General features: G+C 35.4%; 1 protein-coding gene across 1 annotated transcript in view; it reads right to left on the minus strand.

The window, feature by feature from the left end:
• Positions 1–24928, minus strand: part of TRIM33 (tripartite motif containing 33) — a gene marked incomplete at its 5' end in the record, with an annotated part of 177353 nt that overhangs the window by 23227 nt on the left and 129198 nt on the right. Inside the window, 7 exons of the mRNA XM_044675523.1 lie at positions 2838–3038; positions 3630–3794; positions 8656–8930; positions 10982–11099; positions 11313–11459; positions 14776–14890; positions 18040–18156. Of these exons, the coding sequence (XP_044531458.1) occupies positions 2838–3038; positions 3630–3794; positions 8656–8930; positions 10982–11099; positions 11313–11459; positions 14776–14890; positions 18040–18156 (1138 nt within the window). The remainder of the gene's footprint in view (positions 1–2837; positions 3039–3629; positions 3795–8655; positions 8931–10981; positions 11100–11312; positions 11460–14775; positions 14891–18039; positions 18157–24928) is intronic.

Consider the following 24928-nt stretch of genomic DNA (forward strand, 5'->3'; position numbering starts at 1 on the left):
TGGTCCTCTTAGCTCCTGCCTCTTCTAGGACCAAAACTGACAATCTTTCACTGCTACATGTAAATACATTCATGTTTTCTCAAGTTTAAAAAAGCTATACCAGCACTTCCTTTGTTTCTATGGGTCTGGAACACTATAACATTGAACTCTTTGTGATATGTTGTTCAGTTTTGCTAAACTATTTTCCCTCTCTTTTTATTTTTTGTAATGAGGGATAGGACAGAAAATGCATTTGAAAAATGAAGGTGATATAAAACAAAAACCAGCAATAAAAATTGAAAGCCTTACCCAACTAGGCCCTGCTATCCCTTCTTCCCCTCAACTTTAAAAGTCACCAAACACATAATCAACAAGTCCAATGCTTTAATTCCCCCCAAGAGCCCTGAGCAACTTTTCATGCAGTGACTATTTCCCCTGACCATATTTTTCTTGTTTTGACTGGAGGGGCACTAGATCTACCTATTTCTTTTCCCAGTTATCTGACTGCTTCCCTTCTGTTTCCTTAATGACTCAGCATCCTTTTCATGGTACTTTGATGTACCTATACCCCAAAGGACTTCTTTTCTCTTCTCCCTTCTCACACTTTCTTATTCACTCCCATTGTTTCAATGATCAACTTAAGAAAGATCTTCCCCTTTAGTCTTAATGTTTGCTTATGAAGTAGAGACCTATATCCATCCCCACCTGGATGCCTCTTCATCAACACCTAAAACTTCAACATGTACAGAAATAACCCTCTTTTCCCCTAAACCTAGCTGCTGCTATTGATTTCATTTTATTTATAAATTCTCTCATGTTTATGATTCTGTTATCTTATGCCTGAGGCAACATGATGTGAAGAGAAAAACCCTTAACTTGGATGTCAGAGGAGGCCTGGGTTAAAAAACCAACTTGGACCCTGATCTGTTACAAGACCTTGGGCAAGTCACTTAAGACTCTTGAGCTTTATTTGTTCCAGACAGAATGGGAGAAAACCCTGTCTTAGTAAATACTTTTTAGGGTTCTTATGGGGATTAAAGGGTGTGGCGATATATGTAAAGCACTTTACACATTTTAAAATTGCTACCTAAATGTCAACAATTATTATCATTATTGTCTTTTTCTCACCACACAAAGCCAATCATGAATCAAGTTCTATTAATTCTTCTCTGCAACATCCTTCACATCTTTACCTGTATTTTCACCTTTGTATACTTTTTTTTTAAAGTCAGTTTCCTTATCTCTCACAGGATAGAAGGTGACCATACTCAGGCCCAATCTCTACTACATGGCCAGCACATAAGCTTTGACCTAGTCTGGGCCTATTTGCTCTCTTTTGACCTGCCTGCTGGCCTCTCCCATATTCCCATATTGGTGTACTTACCACAGTACTTGGTACATAAATATGCACTTAAGAAATGTTTATTACATTGAAATACAAACGAACTGGTGCCAGATGAAGAGTGGACAGTCAGTTAGCTTTACTATGTCTCAGAACTGCCCAAGTCAAAAGACCCACTGGCCTTAGCTTCCTCAGCAGCAGGGAATATGGGTGTATGTCACTAAGCCAGTATGCTGAATGGCCCCTATTCTCTGTTCCTTCCAGTTATGTTTCTTATTACTGCCAGAATAACCACATTTATAAAATAAATAGAAGCAAGTTTTCTGAATATTTTACACAATTATCTCACATAAACATCACAACAATTGTACTGTAGATAGTCTTTCTTAGGCAATAGATGCAGTGATGTCGCTATCGCTGGTTCAAACCAAGTGAAAGTTCAAAGTACTTAACTGAGTGTTCACAGTCTTAAAGCACCACCTAACCTTCCTAGTCTCTCTTACATTATTTTTCTGCTTCAGGCAGACTAGACTTTTCTGTCCTTTAAATGCACCATTTTGTCTTTAATTTTCATGTCTTTGTTCATTTAGTCATCTATGAAAGTGAGATCTTTCTTTGACCCTCACTGACTACTGAATTCCTACTCGTCCTTACAAGTCTCCAAGGGATCTTTCTCTATAAAGTCATCCCTAATCTCCCCTGATAAAGCTGAAATGAAGTCCTTCTGTTTTCTCCAAGAGGCCATACATAACTTAAAATTCTCTAGTACTAACTATATAGTCATATGTACATTTCATGCATATAGTCTGGTGAGGACTAGACTATATATAATTTCCATGTGGGTTAAATGTCTTACCTGAATCTTTTCAGTTCCTCTAGTTAAATATATACTTATTGAATTGAATCCAAGGAATAAATATTTGGGCAGTGAATGTTAAGAAAGACCTTACAAGAAAAAACAGTAACCTTCAGTTGTTTCTGGGTGATTCCCTACCCTTCTTGTTCTCCTTTTCTACTCTAATCACTCAGTGGGCTCTAGACTTTATGTTACTGATCCCAGATTTTATTTCCTTTTGTTTCCAGTCTAAGACTAGCCCTTGTCTTATTTCCTTCTTTTTGTGGAAAGCAGGCTGTGCACAAAAGCATTTAATAAATGTTTGTTATTAAGGATAGCAACTTTGGCTCCACTTTGGTGAGTCATGTTGCTCATCTACAAATGCTGGTCTCTTGGAGCCTAGAGTAAGATTGGAGGAGAGCTAGACTATCCCTATACTTTATACCTTTCTTCCAAGCTATGAACTAATTTCTGCAAAGGTATGATTGTGTACCATGGGCATCTGCTTATATTTTTAAAAATAGGTAGAGGGAACCATGAGGAGATATTGGAAATGTTTCTTATTTACATATGTATGGACACAAGAATATCACTTCACTGGAAGAAGAGAAGTTTGTATCATTACTGTTTATAATAAACAATTCATTCAAATTCTAAAACTTCATTAATTTTAGTACAAACCTGTATTGGTGGGATGTCTGGAAGGGATGGTAAGTTCTCTGGATTGGTTACAGAGGGAATAAGCTCTATTGCTGTAACAGATGGGCTGGTAGGGCCACGATTAGCATTTGCCATGGTGGCTGTGGTGGGACTAGTTGGGTTGATTGTGGTATTATGTACAGATACAACAGGAAAAGGCCCAGCATGTCCTGGGTTAGAATGCTGTTAGGAAGAAAGACACTACCATTACTATTGAATAAAACATTTAACAATTCATTTTCATTCAAATCATGGATATATGCAGTAGTGACTATTGCGACAATTAGCCTTTTTTGGGGGTGGGGGTAGGGGGCAGGACATATAATTTTATCCGTTTAGAAAACTTTCCTCTAACTGATACAGCTCAGTTATTTGTCTGCAACTTAAAGTTTTAGAAGGTGGCCTCTAGATGAAAGATCTAAAATCTAGGTGGGGCTATTCTGAGAAGGAAGCTCAGAGAGAGAAATATAAGGTCATGGATAATAAAAAAGATTAATTCAATGCACCATGTAAGTTAATCTGATTGTTACAGAATTAAAACTAATGTGTGTAGTGCCTATAGAGAAACAAATTCTTTTGTTTCTTCTTTTCAAATAAGTACATTTCTTTGAAAAATTAGGTTTTTACTTTGTGCCTAAAGAAAGGGGGAAGAGTTACTTAAAATACAGATCAACTGCAAAGTTAAGTTTATTGGTTATTTCAAAAGAAATTATTATATAAAAAGATAAGTTTTTAGCAACAAAGCCAAAATAATGACTATAATATTGGGCATACTTGTCTTTGGAGGTGAGGCTGCATCATAGAATACTGAGGTCCACTATGTCGGGGTATTCCTGGTATTCGAGCAGCATTCTGAGCCATCCTCATCTGGTGGGCTTGGAAAGCCCCACAGTTCATGTTTCCTCTCTGCATTGTCTGCACACTGATTAATCGAGGAGGCTGAAAGAAAAAGAAAGTATCTATAAAAGTCTTCCTATTTTAACAAGTGAAAGAGAATTCTTTATTGTTTATCCTGAGTTAACTCTAACTTAAGTACCCTTAATTAGTACCTCACTAGACTGAAGACAGGATTAACTCCCCCTTGTCTATTTTGAATTGAATCAACAAGATTAAACACCCTACTTAGTACTAGGTAAGAAGCTAGCAAGGTACTCAAGAGAATTCACACCCTTAAAATCCAATGGAATCAGGAAAGTGTGAATCTTTTTGATGAGAATTTAACCTTCCAGAAGGTGAGAAGTCATTCTTATAGACACTGCCCTGGGGCAGTGCTAGACAATTTGGAAACTGATTGGCCACTGAGCAGAAGGGAAGGGACAAGAAATCACCATAAAAAGCAAGCCCCAAACTCTTTCAGAGCAGATCATCTTTGAGAAGATAGTCTTAGATATATCTTCCAGGGAGTTCTGCTGGAGACTATGGCTTGGATCGTGAGCTCGAAGCTCAGTTTCTACTTGGACTCCGACTCTTGGATTAATCCGCTGGGTGAGTAAAAAGGCTGACCCCTTTCCTAGCTTCTGTAGAGACTAACTTCTATCTTGGAGGAGGTCTCTTTGTTACTGGCTACTAGCCTTCCTGGTTGAGAGCTAATTAATCTCTGCCTGGATAAAGCAGACCCAGAGCAAAACATTTAGGTTGATAGGAGAGATAATTTCTCTATCCCCCTCACATTTCTCTTCTTTATTGTTTCCTCTTTATTTGTAAATACATTTCTGACTCAAAATATAATAAATACTGGAGACCATATAATTCATATAATCATCATCCAGCCATTAATTTTATCCTTTACAAACATACATTTCTGATTTGGGAGAGGAAAATGAGTTTTAATAAAATCAGGAAGAATGTCCTGGCACAGATTGAGGATAGAAGTCACCCCTTAGTTTTCTACTCCTTTTAGGATATTAGAATCATTAATTTTTATAATTAATGGGTCTGTTTTATCAATCATTCAATAAACATTTATTAGTGTCTAAAATGTTCCAGGAATCATGCCAGATAACTGGGAATACATATTGTCCTCAAGTAGCTTAAACTCTATTAGAGGAGATAGGTACACATATAAATATATACAAATGAGATATAAAGTGATGGGGGAGCAGGAAAAGGAAAAGTTGAATTAAAGTAAGGTGGAGTCAAGAAATGTTCGTGTAGAACATGGAATTCTTGAGCTAAATCTTGAAATGCTTCTGAACTTATACTTTGAGAGTTCTAATGTATTAATTTAGTTTCCAAAGCACATTGGTATTGTACTTTAAAAAGTCATTATCTCAAAGGCAGCATATCAACAGGAAGGATTATAGTCAGCTGCCTTCACACCACCCCCAAGAGAGGAGAAGGGAGACAGAGATATCTGTGGACACTAGATCTGGGTCTGAGCTGAAGGCTCATGTACTGAGCATTATAGGCCATGCGGCCTGAAGAAGACACAAAGCTGTGCTTCTGAGTAAGCCTACATTTCTGACCTACTTCTGGGCCCAGTTCCTGACAGATACATGGCTGGCTAACCTGCACCTAAAAGTGCCATTCTAAGGAAAAGTGCCATCAAGAGCCAAAGGCTGTTACAGAACAAGAAAGAAGTTGAAAAACAAACAGAAGTTGTGTAGCTTTGACCTCCAAGAGCAGAGAAGGGTCTCAGATCTAGCTTACTATCTAGATTGAAGCCTACAGAGGAATGACCAGAATAAAAATCCCAGAACAAAGGGAAACTTTCAATTTTGTCACTCCGAACCAGCAAAGCTAACCAACTGGTTGATAATGATTTGAGTCTAGTAGTAGTCTATTGAAACTCTAACCAGAAATCAAACCCATGGGTGTATTGCTTAGTCCTAAATCCAGACCAGGAAATTACAGAACAGACAAGAAGGAAAGTGATCAGACTTTGTCCTGGATCAGATTACTCTGGGAGCACTGAAAACTTGCAGGTCCTCACCCTGAGAGATCTAGGAATAACACAACACCCCAAATCCCCAAGAAAGCAGAAGCAAGAATCTAAAGGACACAAGATTAGCCCAAATATTCCATCCTGAAGTCTGCAAAATCTGGTCCTGATGTTCAAAGGCTTGAAGAGTAAGTAAACAAAGGAACAAATCTCACTATAAAAAGAGACAGAAATCCAGAGGAAGAGAATAATTTCAAAATATTAAAAGCAAAATCATGAAGAAAAAAACAGATTGGGCACAAGTATTCAACTAGAATTCTTGGAAGAGATGAAGTAAAGGGAGGGGGGTTGGGGTGTGTGTATTAAAATTATTACTTTTTTTAAAAAGTGAAATGAGAGTGCCAAAATGAAAAATTAGAAGGGGGGGAGGTATTTATGTAAATAGGCCTGTAGATGGGAGATGATTCTGGGTTCAAATCTGGCCTCAGACACTTCCTATTTGTGTGACCCTGGGCAAATCACTTAATCCTAATTGTCTTGGAAACAATATTTAGTATCAGTTCTAATACAAAAATTAAGGATTTAGAAAATAAAGAAAAAAGAGGGGAGGGAAGGGACATGAAAGAAATAATTAGTTAACTGCTTGGTACAAAATCTAGCCCAAGCAACAAATTCCCTGAAAATTAGAAAGGACCAAAGAAAAGAAAACTTGAACAGTATGAAATACCGAAACAAAGTCAAAAGACTGGGGTGGGAGGGGGTGGGGAAGGAAATGTAAGGTACATCATGGCAAAAAACAAAACAAAACAAAACAAAAAAAACTGGAAAAGGTCAAAGGGAAATAATTTGGAGATAAATAAAGGGTATGTGAAAGCCATAACTAAAAAATAAAGAGCCTGGATATATTTCAAGGAATCTTAAAAGTACCCAAATCTCTTAAAACTTTACAATCAGATGGCAAAGTAGAAACAGAAAGTATCCACTAGTAACCTTCAGAGAGAAACCCCAAAATGAAAACTCCTAGGACCATGAGCCCCAGTTGAAAGGAGTAAAAATAAACAACCAAAAAGAACTCAATTATCAAGGAGCAGCAGTTAAGATTCACACAGGATTTAGAAGCCACCACTCAAACAAAGCAGAGAGCTTGGAACGTAATACCCCAAAGATACAGACTTTTAACCAATAATAGCTGACCCAGCAAAACTGAGTGTAATCCTATGGAGGGAAAAAATGGATCTTTAATGAAACAGGATTTTCAAGCATTCCTAATAAAGAGACTAGACCTAAGTAGAAATTATGAAGAAGGCAAGAGTCAAAAGGAACCTAACAATATAAACATTTGTAAACAATTACAAAGGACTATACAAATATAAACTGTTTAAGTTTTAATATGGGGAAACTGAATCCTGTTATCATTAGAGGTCTTAGAGGAAAATCTAATTAGAGAAAAGGCCTGGGGGAGGGGAAGGTTCTGTTATGCCTTGATTATCTGAAAAGAAGAAAGGAAGGGGCAGCTGGGTAGCTCAGTGGATTGAGAGCCAGGCCTAGAGACGGGAGGTCCTGGGTTCGAATCTGGCCCCAGACACTTCCCAGCTGTGTGACCCTGGGCAAGTCACTTGACCCCCATTGCCTACCCTTACCACTCTTCTGTCTTGGAGCAATATGGAAGGTAAGGGTTAAAGAAGAAGAAGAAGAAGAAGAAGAAAGAAAGGAAAAGGAGGGAAAGAGGAATGTGGGGGGGTGGCGGGATGCCAAATAAAGAAAAAAGTAGTTTAAGGAAAATTATCTTCTATCATTGAAGAACAGAAGTAAAAGTCTATACAAACAAAGAAGAGCAGATAACATTTGAATCTCATTCATTTCAACTGGTAAAAGGAGACATAAACATAGTTGAGTAGAGAAGAATAATTCATTCAACTTGAAAAAAAGAGAGAAAGAAGTAGATAGACAGGGTAATTAGAAAGAAGACATTAAGGAAGGGACCATTCCTAAGTCAAAAAAACTAAAGATATAAAAAAGGATTTATACCAGCACTTTTTGCAGTGGCAAAGAATTGGAAAGTGAAGAGACTATAGTCTGAGGGATGGCAGAAAAAATTATGGTATATAAATGTGATAGAATACTACAGGGTTGTAAAAAAATGACAAAAGGGATGGCTTCAAAGAAATCTGAGAAGATCTAAATAAACTGATGCAAAATGAAGTGAGCAGAACAAGAATAACAATTTACACAAAGACAATAATATAGTAAAGTCAAAAGATTCTGAAAGACATAGGAATGCTGATCAACATAACAACCAATGATTCCAGAGTGCAAAAAAAAAAAAAAAAAAAAAAAAAAAAAAAAGATTTTGTCTTTTCTTTCTCAATGAGAGGGAGGGAGGCATAAAGAAAAAAGGCAAATTTTTGCTGTTCAGGGGGGAATTTTTTTTTTTTAATTCATGTGTGCACATGCTTATTTGTATCCCCTCCCCCCACCCCAAAACGTGAAACAAACTTTCTTCTTTGATCTGGGATTCAGTCCAATTCCTTCATCTTAAATAGAGTATGAGTTAGGCATCTGGGTACGCACTTATAATCCCTGTTCCTGAGGAGGCAGAGGGTGGTAGATTACTTGAGCTTAGGAATTCTGAACTCTACTTGTCTAAAACCATTAAGTGACAACACCAAGTCTAGCACCAAGATGGTGAGCACTGGCCCAGAAGGGAGTTGAGAGGGGGAAAGGAGAGGAATCATGATGTTTAAAAAGTGGCAAAATGGCCCAGGTCTAAGGAAAGTCTGTGCTGACTAGCTAGAAGAGATTAGGCTCATGGTGGTCATTGAACTTCTTCTCTGGGAGAAACAGGAGATCCAATTTCCCAAAAGGAAAGTACATAACACACACAGGCCATTTCACAGAAGGAAAACTCTTTCTACTTGCCTGTTGCTGCAACATTTGAGGAGCTGCTTGTCTAGGATGTTGTTGTGGTGGTGTTGTGGTAGTTGCTGTTCCTGCTGGTGGCTGTTGCATCCTCATCTGCTGTAACTGCTGGTGTTTCTGGGCATACACCTGCTGCTGCATGTGTTGAAGGCGGAGCTGAGCCAGATTAATCTGTCCAGGTGTTTTACTTATGTGGTTTGTGCCTGGAGGAACTTGTCCAACTACAACATTAGGTGTATAACCAGGAGTTGGTTTACTTTCAATAACAAGATTACCTGTGGGATTAAAAAAAAATGTTTATACGTAGTGAAATTATCTTCAGTCATTTCTTTTCCATTTTGTCAACAATAGAAGGGAGATGGAAAGAATAAACCCAAGAAGGGAAATCACAGATATTCTAAGAAATGGCAAATGAAGAAACTAGCTCCTATAAGAATTAAAAGGAATACTTCTCTGGAGATACAAAAAAAAGCGCATTATAGATAAATGCCAAAGAAGCTTTTTTCTTTCATTCATTTTAATTTTTACTTAGTTGATGGTAGTTTTATTCAGTTACTTAAATTAGAAAGGACTATAGGGGTTCCCTTGTCTAATCATCTCCACAATTCAGGAATCTCCTTTACAACCTTAACAGAAAGTCATCCAATTTGGTACATAACCCATTCCATTACCAGAGTTCTTAATCACAGAAAGATCTTGCATGTGATCTCTTATAGATCTATTTCCTTTTCTAATTACTCTATACCTAGAGAGTAGGGATTACTTTTTGCCTTTCTTATCCTCAGCACTTGGCATAATGCCTGGCACAGAAGAGATACTAAGTACTTGTAAACTCATGTTTTATATCACTACCACCCCCGCCCCACCCCTCACCCCTATCCTACCACTACTACCACTAAAGGATGATATTCCTAGGTTTCAAAGTTTACACTTTGTATTCATTAACACGTTTGATTTTCAAAAAAACTGCAGCAGGTCCTAACATTTTCTACAGAGGAAGAGATTCAAGAGCACCTTAGTGAACTGCCCATTGCACAGTAATCACAGAAGGATCTGAACCCGGGTCTTTCTGTTGAGGCAGTTAGACAGAGCAGAAAGAACATTGGACCCAAAGTTAGAAATATTTGAGCTGAAATTCAGCCTCATTTACTAGCTGTGACCTTGAATAAATTACTTAACTTCTGTTTGCCTCAGTCACCTCAAGTGTAAAATGAGAGTAATAACAGCACTGACATCCTAGAGATTCTGTGATGATCAAATGAGATAATATTTGCAAAGCATTTAACATGATACTTAGAATATAGTAGTCATTTAACAAATATTTATTGTCCTGGGTAAAAATCCAGTGTGTGTGTGTGTGTGTGTGTGTGTGTGTGTGTGTGTGTGTGTATATATATATATATATATATATATTTTTTTTTTTTGCTATACCATCCCTCAACAATTTGACCACTTTAATCTGGAAAGAAGCCTGGCATAGTTATATATCCAACTAAACATTTAAGGGATTCTATCTGAAAGAGAATTAAGAGATACCTATAAATGGTAAAAAAAGGTTTCTATATGAAATAGCTAATATCAATCTTCAAAGAGCTAGAACAAAAGAGGAAAAATTAAAAATATAACTCATAGACAAGTAAATAGCATGCACAATCTTATAATTCATAAAAAATATGGTAATGGCAAAATAAGGTTCACCACTGCAATTAAAATGAATGAATAAAAAGTATGGGCACTGAGTTAAACATGTTAGAGATACAAATATAAAACAGACACATTTAAAAAAGCAAATCTTTCAAAGTATTTTCTAAACATGTGATTTATCACTTGTTTATGTGGGTATGTGATTAAGGTTTTGTTTTTAAGGGATTACTCTTTTACAAAAATGAATATGGAAATGGGTTTGAGTCCTTTAAAATATATATATACCCAGTGGAATTGCATGTCAACTCCGGGAGGGGGAAGGGATGAGGGGAATGATAAAACATGAATCATATAACCATGGGGGAAAAAAATTTTAAAGATAAAAAAATAAATTTAAAGATCAAAGTATTTCCTATGTTCAAAGATGCCTTTGGATTTACATTTTTATAATTTTCATAAAAGTTTCCTCTAAACATAAGAGGAGCTAGAGGAGATTCTGGTTCTAGACTCTTTTTTGGTGGGACTTTAGCTAGGTTATCATCTCTGTATTTCTATTCCTTCAGTGTCAGCAAATGAGATGGATGTTCTAACTGGCTTTCAAGATTACTTTGAACTCTAAAACTATGAGTTAAGTTCAAAGTTCACAATAATAGTAGATGCCCCAAACTGATGAAATCCTTACCCAGATTGACCACATTCTTTGCCCAGAAGGTAGGATCACAATGGAAACGAATGGCTCCATTAGCAGCTGGAACAGGATCACAGCGGGCTTTTAAAATATGGCGTAACTGAAAAGTAATCTTGAAAAAGAGAGTGCAAGGTCATTAGTCTGGACCCTGGACACAACATAGACACACACACACAGACATAAAGACCCAGAAGCAGACCCAGTCTCAGACACAACCCAGACACAGAACAAACACCACCTTGCTGCAGCTAGCATAGAACACAGGTCACAGCGCCAGGGCCTACAAAAGCCTGGCAGTGAAGCACCCATGGAGCCAGAGCCTCACCAGTCGCTTGCTGTACAGCAAAGCTGTGCTGCTGCCACTTGCGATTGCCCAGTTGGTGAAGTTCATGACATGCTTCACTTGCCGTGAAAGTCCTGTGATGTCATTCTGCTGCTGTATCAATTTCATCTGCCTTTCCTTGGTAACATTCTGCAACAGAATAGGAACTCACCTAAAGAATTTTCTCTGAAAAAAAAAAATCAGCCCTGTCCCAGAATCCATTTAAAGTATCATATACTTCACTGGAACCAGTACGAGCTGAAAAACATCATCCAAGATTAAGTAACCTGCCAATATCAATCTAGAATATATTCAAAGCAGGATATAGTTTATCATAAGACAAAGGTTTCCCCACCATATATTATAACTGCCTGGAGTGAGTGCTGGACTCAAAGGCAGGAAGTCTCAGGTTCACCCACATCAGACATTTATTAGCTATATGATTCCAGACAAGTTACAACTTCTTAGAGCCTCAGTCATTACAAATGGAAAATTGGCATAATAATAGCTGAGGCAATTATCTCACATGGGGAGGAACAAATAAGAATATATGGAAATCTTAAGGCATGATGTTATATATTTTATTATTAAATTTTGAACATAAAGAATTGATTAAGGAGGGTACATTTCCACTGTGACTGATAGACCTAAGGAATACAGGAATGCAGATACAATACACTTAAGATTCCAGCAAATTATTTCACAAAATCTCTCGTGCTAGCTAAGCTTATGGGAGAAGCATATATGATGGACGAATATGCTTTAGGTGCTGGTACATTTACATTACTCTGGAACTAGCTGAATGGTGGGATTCAAGATATACTCATTAATGGGTTACACTGAAGGTGCAAGAGCTTCTAGGTTTATGTCACTTGATTCTTCTTTTTAAAAAATTGCTTTAATCAAAGCATAGAAGACATGAAGTTTGAAGGGACAGATTAATATAGTAGATGATAGAATCCATATCCAAAAGAATCTTAATAAACTAAAACAAGTGGCCAAATTGAATAGCATGGAATTTTAAGGAAATAAATTACACTTTCAAAAAGTCAACTTTACTCGTACAAGATGATACCATTTGTGGCTGTGAAAAAGCTATAGAGATTTTAAAAGACTGAAAGTTCAATAAGTCAACAGTGGGAAACACTGCTTCTATGGTAGGCTATCTTAACTATTATAGAGTCCAGACTCAGAGAAATCCACTATGCTATTTCCCAGCATGGCCTCAACTGGAGCACAGGGTTCAGTTTGAGACAAATTTTAGAAAACACAGATATAGTGAGTCATCACAGTACTCTGAAAAGAGCCTCGGTCTGGGTTTATATCATGACTCTCCTGAGCACAGTTTACTACTTATATTATTGTATGTATGTCTCTTAACTGCTCTGGACCTCAACTGCCTTATATGTTACATAATCAGCATAGATAATCCCAGTTCTTTCCAATCCTAAGTATATGATCCAATGAATTTCAAAACATTTTCAAGCTAAAAAACATACATTAATAGTCTCAACTAATGAATTTGAATTGTTATTCAACTCTATTAGGTTTTACATATAGCTAGACAAAAAAAGCAAGTTTCAAGAGCTAAAAATATGAAGACAAGGCATTTCCAGAATAGGTAGATATTCCAAGGAGTAGAGAAAATAATGCAAAGAAAAAGTGAACTGTATTGGGGCAACAGTATTTCCTAAATGGCAGAAGTAGTAGCCTCCTATTTTTAACCATCCTGCCACTAGGCTTACTTAGTTCACAGGACTCAGAGCTAGGAAGGTCCTAAGACATTTTACTGAACCATGGCCATTTCACTAATATGGAAACTGAGGTCCAGTGTGCCTTAAGTGAGTTACTTAAGATCATACAAGGTAATAAGTAGCAAAGCTAGAATCACTATTGGGGCAAGAACCAACATTCTTTCCACTAAATCCAGCCCCTTTATCTATGGATTAATTATTATTTATAAAGCATTTAAAAATACTCTTGCTTTCTATATTCCCCTCCCCAAAGGGGAAAAAAGTGACTTTATCACAATTTAATCAGAACAAATTTCTCAACGAAAAGTTTCAACTTGGCCTACTGGACATTTTCCCTAGAATAATAAATCTCTAATTATTGGCAGATATTAAAAAGAAAAACAGAAGTACACTTTATATTCAAATTTGCTAGAATACATACATAAAACACATAACATGAGAAGAAATATATACTAAATTTATTAATTCTTATAACTAACAAGGCAAAGATAAGTAAAAAGGACAGAACAGTGGATTAGGAGAAGGTATATGTGTTCTAATCTTGGTCTTGCCAATAGCTTTCTGATGGTCAAGTAACTTAAAATCATGAAGCTTATAGTTTCTTATTAGAAAAAATGAGAAGTTAGTTGTCTAGATGAATCTTAAGATTACTTCTGAAGCTTATGCCATAATTATTTACAAGGAACTTTTTGACCCAGAAATCCATTATAAATATCACTGGACCAACATGTATACACAAGAGGGAAAAAGATATCAAAATGGAGAAAGTTAGCTTTAATATATATATATATACATAAATTTTTTTCAAATTTATAAGTCCTAGAGAATGAGAAGCTAAAAACACTAACACCATGGAAGCATATTATTCTAATATGAGATTTCAGAAATAACAATATTTTCTCATTCTTTCATTTCTATTTCACTATGTTAAATATTTCCATTCTGTTCTACAAAGACAAGGATGGAGGAAATTTTGTCATTGAGGACTTTTGGTAAAATATTAATGGAATCTGAGAAGCTAACTAAATAGTGACAATTCTAGTTTAACAAAGTATTAGTAAAAAACAAGCAAAAATATGCCATCTATTACTTATGCATTTAGAGCAACAAGTTCAATTTGTACATAAGTCACATTTTAAATATGCAGAATATTAATCTGTTCTTGCTTAGGATAATAGTAACAAATGATTATACATAAGCTATCACAAAAACATTAAGAGACAGGGCATTAATATTTGAAAATATGTACTTAAAGATACCACCAACACAAATATAACAATAAACTTATAGGTTAATTTGGAAAATGCCATTTTATACTGAACTACTGAGAATTTAAAAGATATCCAAAGAAATTCAACAAAGACTCAAGCAAAATTATGAAACCCAATATACTTCCGTATGAAAAAGAATCAGCTACGGCCACTTATAGGCAAAGAAGCAAGGAATATTAAAAGATTTGCCTTTTTTCCCACCAGAGGAGTAGTCTAACATTTTACCTAATCTCTATTTAGTAAGCACTTTTTTCAGTCCCTTCAGAATGTTTCTATTCTTTATGCTTTAAAGTCAATAAATTTAAAGAACTTGGAATTTATTTTCTACATATATTACATTTTTTATCCTCAGACTCCCAACACGTTTAATGAGAACTTCCAATAAACACCTGAAATAGCTGAAGAACGAGCAAGAGAAGTTTTTTTAGCTTTAAACCATACCTCTAGCTGTTGTAAGAGAGACTTGCCCTTCTTATTTATTTCATTGATGAGGGTGAAAATGGCCACTTTAATTTCCTGTTCTACTCGTTTGTTAGTTTCATTTACTTCTTTTATCCTGAATAAGAGAAATACATCATTAGGTTATAAATTTCTCCTCTATACTTGAATCGATGATTCAGAAATTTACTCAATGAAGTGATTAAGCCCTATGTCATGTGGAACTATCTCAAATATTTAAAGCAGAATTGACCAGTCAATTCAGTCTAAATGGTTTATAACAACTGTGTGTTTAGACAAGCAGATGAATTAACTATGTACTTGTTTGAAATAACTTCATAAATTTACACATCAAAAGGGTAGCTAACAGTGAAACTTTTAAAAAACACTTAAATGGCCACTTTTCCTGATACAGAGATTAATTTAGGTCATTATGATTCACACTAATATCTATAGTTTCATAGTAGAGAGACTTGGTCTTTGACCCAGGAAGATTGAGTTTTAAATCTCTCTTCAAACATTTGATTTAACTTAACTTCTCTTGATTCAGTTTCCTCATCTATAAAGAAAAGTGCTAATATTAGGGCATACATCATAATGTTGTTATGAGTAATAAATGAAATAACACAATGAGTTTTGCAAAACTAAAAATCATTAGATAACCATAAGCTATCATTTCTAATATAAACAATAACCTGTTATTAGATTTTCAAATAAAGTGCACAAATATAGTACATGACAGATCTAGCTAGAAAACAAGCAGCTGATGTGACAAAAAAAAGACCTTAGGATTTTAGTAGAACTCAAGTCTACTAAAGCAGCATAATGAAGAGGCAAAAAGACCTAAGGGGACCTTAGTGGTACATTAATGAGAGTAGTATTCAATGTGAGGAAGGTGACATTGTACAACTAAAGGATGTGTTTCATTCTGGACACTATATTTGAAGAATACTTAAGTTCAGGCAATTAAGCAGTACTGAATGGCTCAAACCCATATCATTTGAAGTTTAATTAAACAATTTTAGAATGTTTAGCTTTAAGACTAACATGTCTCCCCTTAAATCTGTAGATTTAAGGGGAGACATGATAGTCTTCAAATGCTTCAAATATCTGAAGGATTGTCATATGGAAAAGGGCTTAAACTTGTTCTGCTTGGCCTAGTATGCAGAACTAGGACCAATGAGAGAAAATTACAGGGAGACACCATTTACCTTAACATCAGAACTTCCTAACAACTGATAGCTAACCAAAGATGGAATGGCCTAAGGAAATTGTGGGTTTCCAAAGCAAAGGCTAGATGATCACTATTAGTCACACAGTCAATTTAATTTTGAATCTAAACACAAGGTAAAGATAAGGAACAATTTTCAAAATTGATGTAATTTGCAAAGACTTTAAGATTGTTTCAAAACAAGTTCCATTCATTTACTAAACATTGTGAAAAGTAAAAGTTCTTTCCTTCCTCTTACAACTACTAAATTTTAAGGGTTGGTCCACATCCTTACAGTTCTGAGATGTGGTTTAAAAAAAAGCCATTGAAGTCAAGATATTTCTTATTGTAATGGATTCTATATCTGCTTAAGTTCCCTTTCTATGTCTGAATTGAATTCAAGAATTCACCATTCCCTCTGAGTTATAAAACTATAATTTATTGGAAAAGCTGTTATCTACCATACATTTAGCTCTCTTTGTTAACTATACATTTAGCTCTCTTTGTTAACTTTGTTAACTTATAAGCTGATCTGGTATATTTCCACAAACTATACTGCCCACATTTGCCTATCCTTGCATGATTAAAGAGTCTTACTTCTCTAACAAATCCATGTAGGGACCAGGGAAGGTGCTATCCTGGTCCACTAATGACATCCTCAGGATGCATACAGGTTTCAGAAATCAATCAAGCTTTCTTAATAATAGAGAAGAGTGGTTATGAGCCCCACATGGGTGCTAGCCTACTTTTCTGGATGTAACCAACTGTGTTATATTCACTCCCATGATATCTATCCTATTACCAAATGCTATCTTATTACCAAGTGTCTTCCCCACCTACTCAATTCAGTTCTTTGTTCAACTGTACTTTTCAAAACTATATGAAGGGGGTAAAACCCTACCCTATAAGGACTTTGGTTATTGAGGGCTGTCACTGAACCAATTTATTGCTACTTCTAGATTAACTAAGGAATTGATGATGCTCAGAACCTTGTCTGTTTACCTTAATTTTTTTTGTTTTTTATTTAATTTTATTTTGAATATTTTCCCATAGTTACATATTTCATGTTCTTTCCCTCTCCCCCAAATCCCCCAAACCCCCCTTTAGTTGACGCACAATTCCACTTGGTTTTACATGTATCATTGATCAAGGCCTAATTCCATATTATTGATAGTTGGACTAGAGTTATCATTTAGGGTCTACATCCCCAATAATATCCCCATCAGCCCATGTAGAACACAAAATGTTAAATGTTCATTTTTTAGACTTTTACCTATTGTTTTTAGTTATACCCCTCCAGTGTCAAGTTTTTTTTTAAACATTAATATTCATTTTTAAAACGGTTACATGATTCATGCTCATACTTTCCCCTTCACCCCCCCGCACTCCCCCCACCCGTGGCCGATGCACATTTCCACGGGTTTTAACATGTGTCATTGATCAAGACCTATTTCCAAATTGTTGTTAGTTGCATTGGTGTGGTCATTTGGAGTCTACATCCCCAATCTACCTTAATTTTTAAACATAATCCCATATTCATCTTATTAAAATTCTATGATTTTATAGGTTTTGATCCAATTCACTTTGGGCATTCACTATTTAAGAATACAGAGTCCTAATCCTTTTAACCTACCTATATGTTAACTCTTCTCCAAGGTAATTAATATTTTAGAAGAGTAAACAAGAGGAAATGACTTTTCAAATGATTTTTAATGCGGCTAACTTTAAGTATCAATAGTTTTCTCCCCAGGTAGGATGCTAGAAACAAGAGTACATTATAAGAAGTTCTTGTACAGATTACAGACTCCCGTTTTCCTTTGTCAATTTTCTAATACAAATGGTTCTAAAGGAGTACAAATATTTTTGTCATAATAATTAATTAGTAAAAATAATTACGTCCTCAAACTCTGGTGACAGATCTCACCTCAGAATAAAATGTAAGAATCAAACATATGTTTATTAATAAATATGCTAAGAAAAAAAATCCCAACAAAACCTGAAATATGCATTTTGTAACCCCATTAAGAGTAAAATATGAACCTACATAATAAACTTACCTATTCTGCACCTGAGTCGCAGCAAAATGAACATAATTTTTCTTCTCAAGAAGTTTAGCTAATAAATTCTCAATTGCACCCTTCTGATTTTGAAATGCTTCTTCCAAAAACTGGTACCTTTAAAATCAGGACATATGATTTGGAAATAAATTTCATCATGCATTAAAACAATAATTAATTTCAACATTATACAAACTATTACACACACACACACACACACACACACACACACCCTCTAAAAGCAAGGAAGAGATCCTACAAAATTCATTTTATAATACAAATATTGTCCGACTACTTAGTGAGCAATATCCCCTGAAAATATTAATGAAAAAATTAAGTATTAGTCAACAAGTTACAGCAATAAGATTTTATAAAATGACAAATTTGGAGGTATAAGACAAATTGGGAGTTGATTTAATATAATGAAACTTATAAACATGATTGACTACATTTAATAACAGAACCCATGAAAATAATAACATTATATCAATGGAAATGAACAACAAAAAAAGTTTCCAACAAAATAACATATGTCTTCTGGAGGCAGAGCAAAAATGAAGAATAGAGAAAGTGCTCAGCTGAGCTCTTCCAATATCCCTCTACAAAGAACTTTAAAATAACATCTCAAATAAAATTATCAAATGGTAGAGCCAATAAAAGGTCAGAGAAGACATTCTTTCAGGCCACAACACACAGAAGGTCTAAAAGAAGGCTCTGTGACACAAGCGGGGGGCACTGATCTAGAGCCTATATGAATGAAACTCAAGTAGTGGGATCAGATAGTGATGAAAAAAGAATCAGCAGCTTCAGGAGTTCTCAAGGCAGCAAAAGTAGGGGGACCTACCAATTGGTCAGAAATAGATTATAGGGCATCTCTGAACTTAGTATGAGATGTAAGACCAGGCACTGTTTGACAACCTCATCGTTTATACCTACTTTTATGACACAGCTCAAGGGCAGAGAGGAGTACATTTGGTCCAGATGGAGTGAAAACCCTAAGGGACAGTACAATTTCTGCCTCTAAGGGAACAGGGTCCCTAAAGAGAAAATATCAATTGCCACCCCAAGGGATCAGGGTCGTTCTTGGGTTAATAATCCTGCAAGGATGGACAATATACCTTGTGGAAATATACCAGATCAATCTGTAGGCCTTTGAAGTTAAGAAAAAGATGACCTGAAATTTTTTTAAGAGCTAAGTTTTTCCAATCAATCATAACTTTAAATTATAACTCAGAGGGAAAGCTGAATTTTTTTTTGAAAAATTTTATTTAATTGGTTTAGAATATTTTTCCATGGTTACATGATTCATGTTCTTCCCCCCCACCCCTGAGCCAATGAGCAATTCCACTGGGTTTTATGTATGTCACTGATCAAGACGTATTTCCATAGTATTAATATTTGTATTAGGGTGATCACTTAAGAGTCTGTATTTCCAATCATGTCCCCATTGACCCATGTGATCAAGCAGTTGTTTTTCTTCTCTGTTTCTACTTCCACAGTTCTTTTTCTATATGTGAATAGCGTTCTTTCTCATAAGTCCCTCAGAATTGTCCTGGATCACTGCATTGCTGCTGGTAGAAAAGTCCATTACATTCTATTGTGCCACAGGGTATCCATCTCTGTGTACAATGTTCTTCTGGCTCTGCTCATTTCACTCTGCATCAATTCCTGGAGGTCTTTCCAGTTCACATCGAATTCCTGCAGTTCATTATTCCTTTGAGCACAATAGTATCCATCACCAACAGATAATGCAAATTTGTTTAGCCATTCCCCAATTTAAGGGTGTACCTTCATTTTCCATTTTTTTTGCCACTACAAAGAGCTCAGCTATAAATATTTTTGTACAAGTCTTTTTCTTTATTACCTCTTTGGGATACAAACCCAGCAGTGGTATGGCTGAATCAAAGGGCAAGCAGTCTTTTAAAGCCCTTTAAGCAAAGTTCCAAATTGCCATCCAGAATGGTTGGATCAATTCACAACTCCACCAGGAAAGCTGAATTCTTGAACTTAACTCAAAGACATAGAGAGGGGACTTAAACAGATACAGAATCCATTACAATATGAAATCATGAAGCTTCAGATAACCTTCCTATTCCCACGATGCTAAGAACAGAGCCCAACAACAATATAAAGTTCCAAGTCAAGAAATGGGGTGGAGGGTCAGCTAGGTGGCGCAATGGTCAGAGAACTAGGCCTAGAGAAGGGGGTTCTAGGTTCAAATTTGGCCCTAGACACTTCCTAGCTGTGTGATGCTGGCAAGTGTTCAAAGACAGAAGGTATGGGAGGAAAAGAGGGAGGAAGGGAAAACAAAGAACATGACGAAAAACATCGACTATGGTAACAGGAAAGATCAAGACACAAATTCAGAAGAGGTTGATGAAGTCAAAACAGTTACAAAGTCTCAAAGAAAAACATGAATTAGACATACACCAACAAAGACTTCCTGGAAAAGCTAAAAAATATTCTTCAATATTTCAAATAAGAGTGGCAGAGGAAAAGTGAAGTAAAGGAATAAAAACAAAGACAATTAACAGCTTGGTAAAAACTCACAAAAATACTGAAAAATACCACTTTAAAAAGCAGAATTGGACAAATGAAAAATGAGATACAAATACTCACTGAAGAAAATAATTTCTTAAAAATTAGAACTAGGCAAATGGAATATGACTCCATAAGACATGAAGAAACAATAAAACAAAGTCAAAAGAATGAAAAAAAAAAACACCAGAAGAAAATGTGAAATACTTCAATAAGTGACCTGAAAAATAGATCAAGGAGAAATAATTTAAGAATAGTTAGATCATCTATAAGCAATGATCAAAGAAAGAACTTAAACATTATTTTTTCAAGAAATTGCAAAAGAAAACTACCCTGATATCCAATACATAATAGTAAGTTATCATAATAATGTTTTTTTCTGACACCTGGTCTCTATCCATTGAGCCATCAAGCTCTATATAAAGGCTTCGTTTCTTTAAACTGTAGGGAACTGAACAAAATTTATAAAAATAAAAATCTTAGTTCATTCATTCTGGAGAACAATTTGAGCCTATGTCCAAAGAGCTATAAAACTGCATACTTTTTGACACAGCAACAGCACTATTAGGTCTGTATCCTAAAGAGATCATGGAAAAGGAATGAGGACTAATTTGTACAAATATATTCATAGCAGCTCTTTTTGTGATAACAAAGAATTAGAAATCAAGGGAATGTCCATCAACTGAAGACGAGCAAGACAAGTTGTGGTATATGATCATGACAGAATACTACTGTGTTACACAGGAAACAATGAGCAGGATGGATTTGGGAAAATCTGAAAGGTTTATATGAATTGATGCAAAGTGAAAGGAGCAGAACCAAGAGAATATTATACATAGTAACAGTAATGATTTAAGGAGGTGTGAAAAACTTAGCTACTCTGATTCAAGACAATGACCTAAGACAATTTCAAAGAACCTGTAATGAAAAATTATATCCAAGTCAAAGAAAGAAAATTTATGAACTCTGAATGCAGACTGAAGCAATTTTTTTTATTTTATTGTTTTATTTTGTATTTTCTTTTGCAACAAGGCTAATATGAATAACTTCATGTATGACTTTACATGTATAGTTGTTATTAAATTGCTTATCTTCTCAAAGGGGGTAAGAGGCATGAATATAAGAATTTGGAACTTTAAAAAAATTTCAATTATTGTCAAAAATACTTTTATATGGGGAGCAGCTGAGTAGCTCAGCGGATTGAGAGTCAGGCCTAGAGATGGAAGGTCCTAGGTTCAAATCTGGCTTCAGACACTTCCCAGCTGTGTGACCCTGAGGAAGTCACTTAACCTCCATTTCCTAGACCTTACCACTCTTCTGCCTTGGAACCAATACACAGTTATTGATTCTACGACGGAAGGTAAGGGTTTAAAAAAAATTATACTTTTATATGCAAGTGAGAAATATTTTTAAAATAATTAAAAAAAATTTTAAACACTAAAAAAAGTTTAAAAAAAACAAATATTTTTCCCTTTGCATGGTAATTGATCTATGGCTAAAACAAAGAGTCAGGATTTTATACAATGGTGATAAACTAGAAGATAGCTATGAGACAGTGGTGGTGAACCTTTTAGAGGCTGAGGGGAGCAGCCTCCCTCTGGCATGTGTGCCATAGGTTTGCCAACAAGGCTATACAATAACAAAAAGAAACCAAGAATAAGCATAGGTAAAGAAGAAACAAATAATCACTTTTTTTTTTGTAGATTCTATCTACAAAATCAAGTGGTAGGGGTAATGTATAAGAAAACTGGAAAGGCAAGAGTGGCTAGGTTATGAAAGGCTTTGAATGCCACAGCTTTTGTATTTGACTTTGGAAATGACTGGGAGCCACTAGAGTTTAAGGACCTGCACTTTAGAAAAATCACGTTGGCAGCTTAATGGAAGAAAAACTGGAGTGAACAGACTTGTGGCAAGCAGACCCACTGGCAGACTATTGTAGCAATCTAGATGTGAGGTGAAGAGAGCTTTGCTTTAGATTGTTGTTAATACTGGGGAAGGACGGAAAGATATGAGATGTTGTCAAAGTGAAACTGGCAACAAGCTGCAACAACGAATTGAATATTGGGTGTCAGAGATAGTAAAGAGATCAAGATGATATCTAGATTGTGAGGCTGAAATGAAGATGGTATTGCCCTCTACAGTATTAGAGAAGGGGGAAGGGAAGGATTTAGGGGGGGAAGTAAATTCCTCTTTAGACATGTTTGAGATATCTACAAGACATACAATTTGAGATATCTGAAAGGAAGTTAGAGGATATGGCTGGAAGTAAGAAGAGAACTAAAAGAGGAAGAAAAATAGCAGAGAAGGCAATTTGCTGGAGGATACGGGACAGAGTAGGACTGGTTGTGTATCTAGAATAGTTTGCCTTGGCAAAGAGGAGGGCTACCTCTTTGTGTGAGAAAGGAATAAAGTAGGAGAAAGTTTTAGAGGAGGCCTGAGTGATAGGAAATGAAGAAGAAGGGAGAAGAGGGAGCTCACAGCAAATGGCCCTAGGGACACAATGGATTGAATGCTGCTCCTGGAACTGCGAAGAGGTGAGTTCAAATCCAGCCTCAGACACTTGCTATGCCCTTCCTGAATGAAAGGTGATAAACTCATGGTACAGACTTGAAAATATGTGTAGGAATTCATTTTGCTAGAATACATATATAGGATTTTTTAAAAAAAAGATCTTTTTTTTGTTAATGGGAAAAAAGATGGCAGAAAAAAAATTGTTACTTTAAAAAGCCTTTAAATTTTTTAAAAAAGAAAATGTAAATTAATTAATAAAAAATTGATTTTTTTAAAAATACACACACACACACAAACACATATATGTATATATACACACACACCTATATATTGCAATTATCACTATAATACCAAAGGACCAATGATGAAGAATACTAGAGGCTAGATTGGATCAGCTAGGTGTCACAGTGGACAGAGCATTGAACTTGGAGTCAGGAAGATCTAAGTTCAAAACCAGCCTCAGACACTTATTAGCTCTGGGAACATGAGCAAATTGCTCAATCTTCCTTGCCTTGGTTTTCTCATCTGCAAAATTAGCTGAAAAAGGAAATGGCAACCATTCTAGTATCTTTGCAAAGAAAATTACAAATGGGGTCACAAAGAGTCTGACATGATAAAAAAAAAAAAAAACCTGAACAACATGCTATATTAATATGAATAATAAGATATAATTTTGGAAAACAAATTACATAGAAGCAGATAGGTGGCGCAGCACATAAAGAATCAGGCCTGAAGGCCCAAGTTCAACTCTGGCCACAAATATTTCCTATTATGTGCGAACCTTGGCAAGTCACATCACCCAATTGCCTAGCCTTTATGGCACTTCTGAGTTGGAGCTGATTCTCAGTATCATTTCTAAGACAAAAGGTAAGGGTTACAAAAATGGTTTTTAATTCAAAAAATTTTAATTACACATAGCTAAGTACAGTACATATGGTAAAACAAGATATATTAAAATGATTTAAAATTATATAGAATCCATATATAGAATAGATATATAGAAATACAGGATATTTCTATTTCTTAAAAAGTACATTGATGGTACAAAAAGGTTTTGGCTATATATTAATTATAACTAATATTTTGGTAAGAAAGAAATGTGATTTAATAGGATTCATTATTTTAAAAAATCCTTGTTCATGGCAAGGGAGGAGTATAAGGGTGGACATATATATAACAATTGTTTCTTAGTAATTAATTATTCAGTTAATTTTACCAATCCCAACCAGCCAAATAAGTGATTAAATTATTTTTATTGAATGATACAGCAGTTATAAGCCAATAATTATAGCAGGTTTTCATGAATTTATGGTTCATAAAACAAAGCAAACCATTAATCCATTCCTTTTTATTTACACAATTCTATTTAACAGATGTTGTTATACCTTCCTCTATAGATATTCTAGTTATGTTTTTCTTTAAGTGTGAGGAACAAGAAAGTCAGTTTGGCAAAATGGTAGCATAAAAGAAAGAGAGTTGGTTTAACAGGCTAAAAAAGCAGGTGGGAGTTGACCTATGAAAGACTTCTGTCAGACAGAACCAATTTATGTGATTCATGAAGCAGGAAGGTGCTTCTAGAATTTATTGCACATGGGAGTGATATGCTCAGAAAAATATTTTAGTAAAATCCCTTTCACAAATGTATGTAGGATGAATTGAGAAATTTAAATTTAAAGGCATGGAGACCAAACAGAAGACCATTGCAATGGTTCCAAGTAGAGGGAATAAAGGTACAAAACAGGGGTGTGGTATGAAAAGAGAAGGGATCAGGTGATGAAAGAGATAGTGTAGTGACAAATTAAAAGATCTGATAATTGCTTAGAAATGTGAAATAAAGAAG

Source organism: Gracilinanus agilis, chromosome 4, assembly GCF_016433145.1.
Source record: "Gracilinanus agilis isolate LMUSP501 chromosome 4, AgileGrace, whole genome shotgun sequence".
In the NCBI taxonomy this organism is placed as follows: Eukaryota; Metazoa; Chordata; class Mammalia; order Didelphimorphia; family Didelphidae; genus Gracilinanus; species Gracilinanus agilis.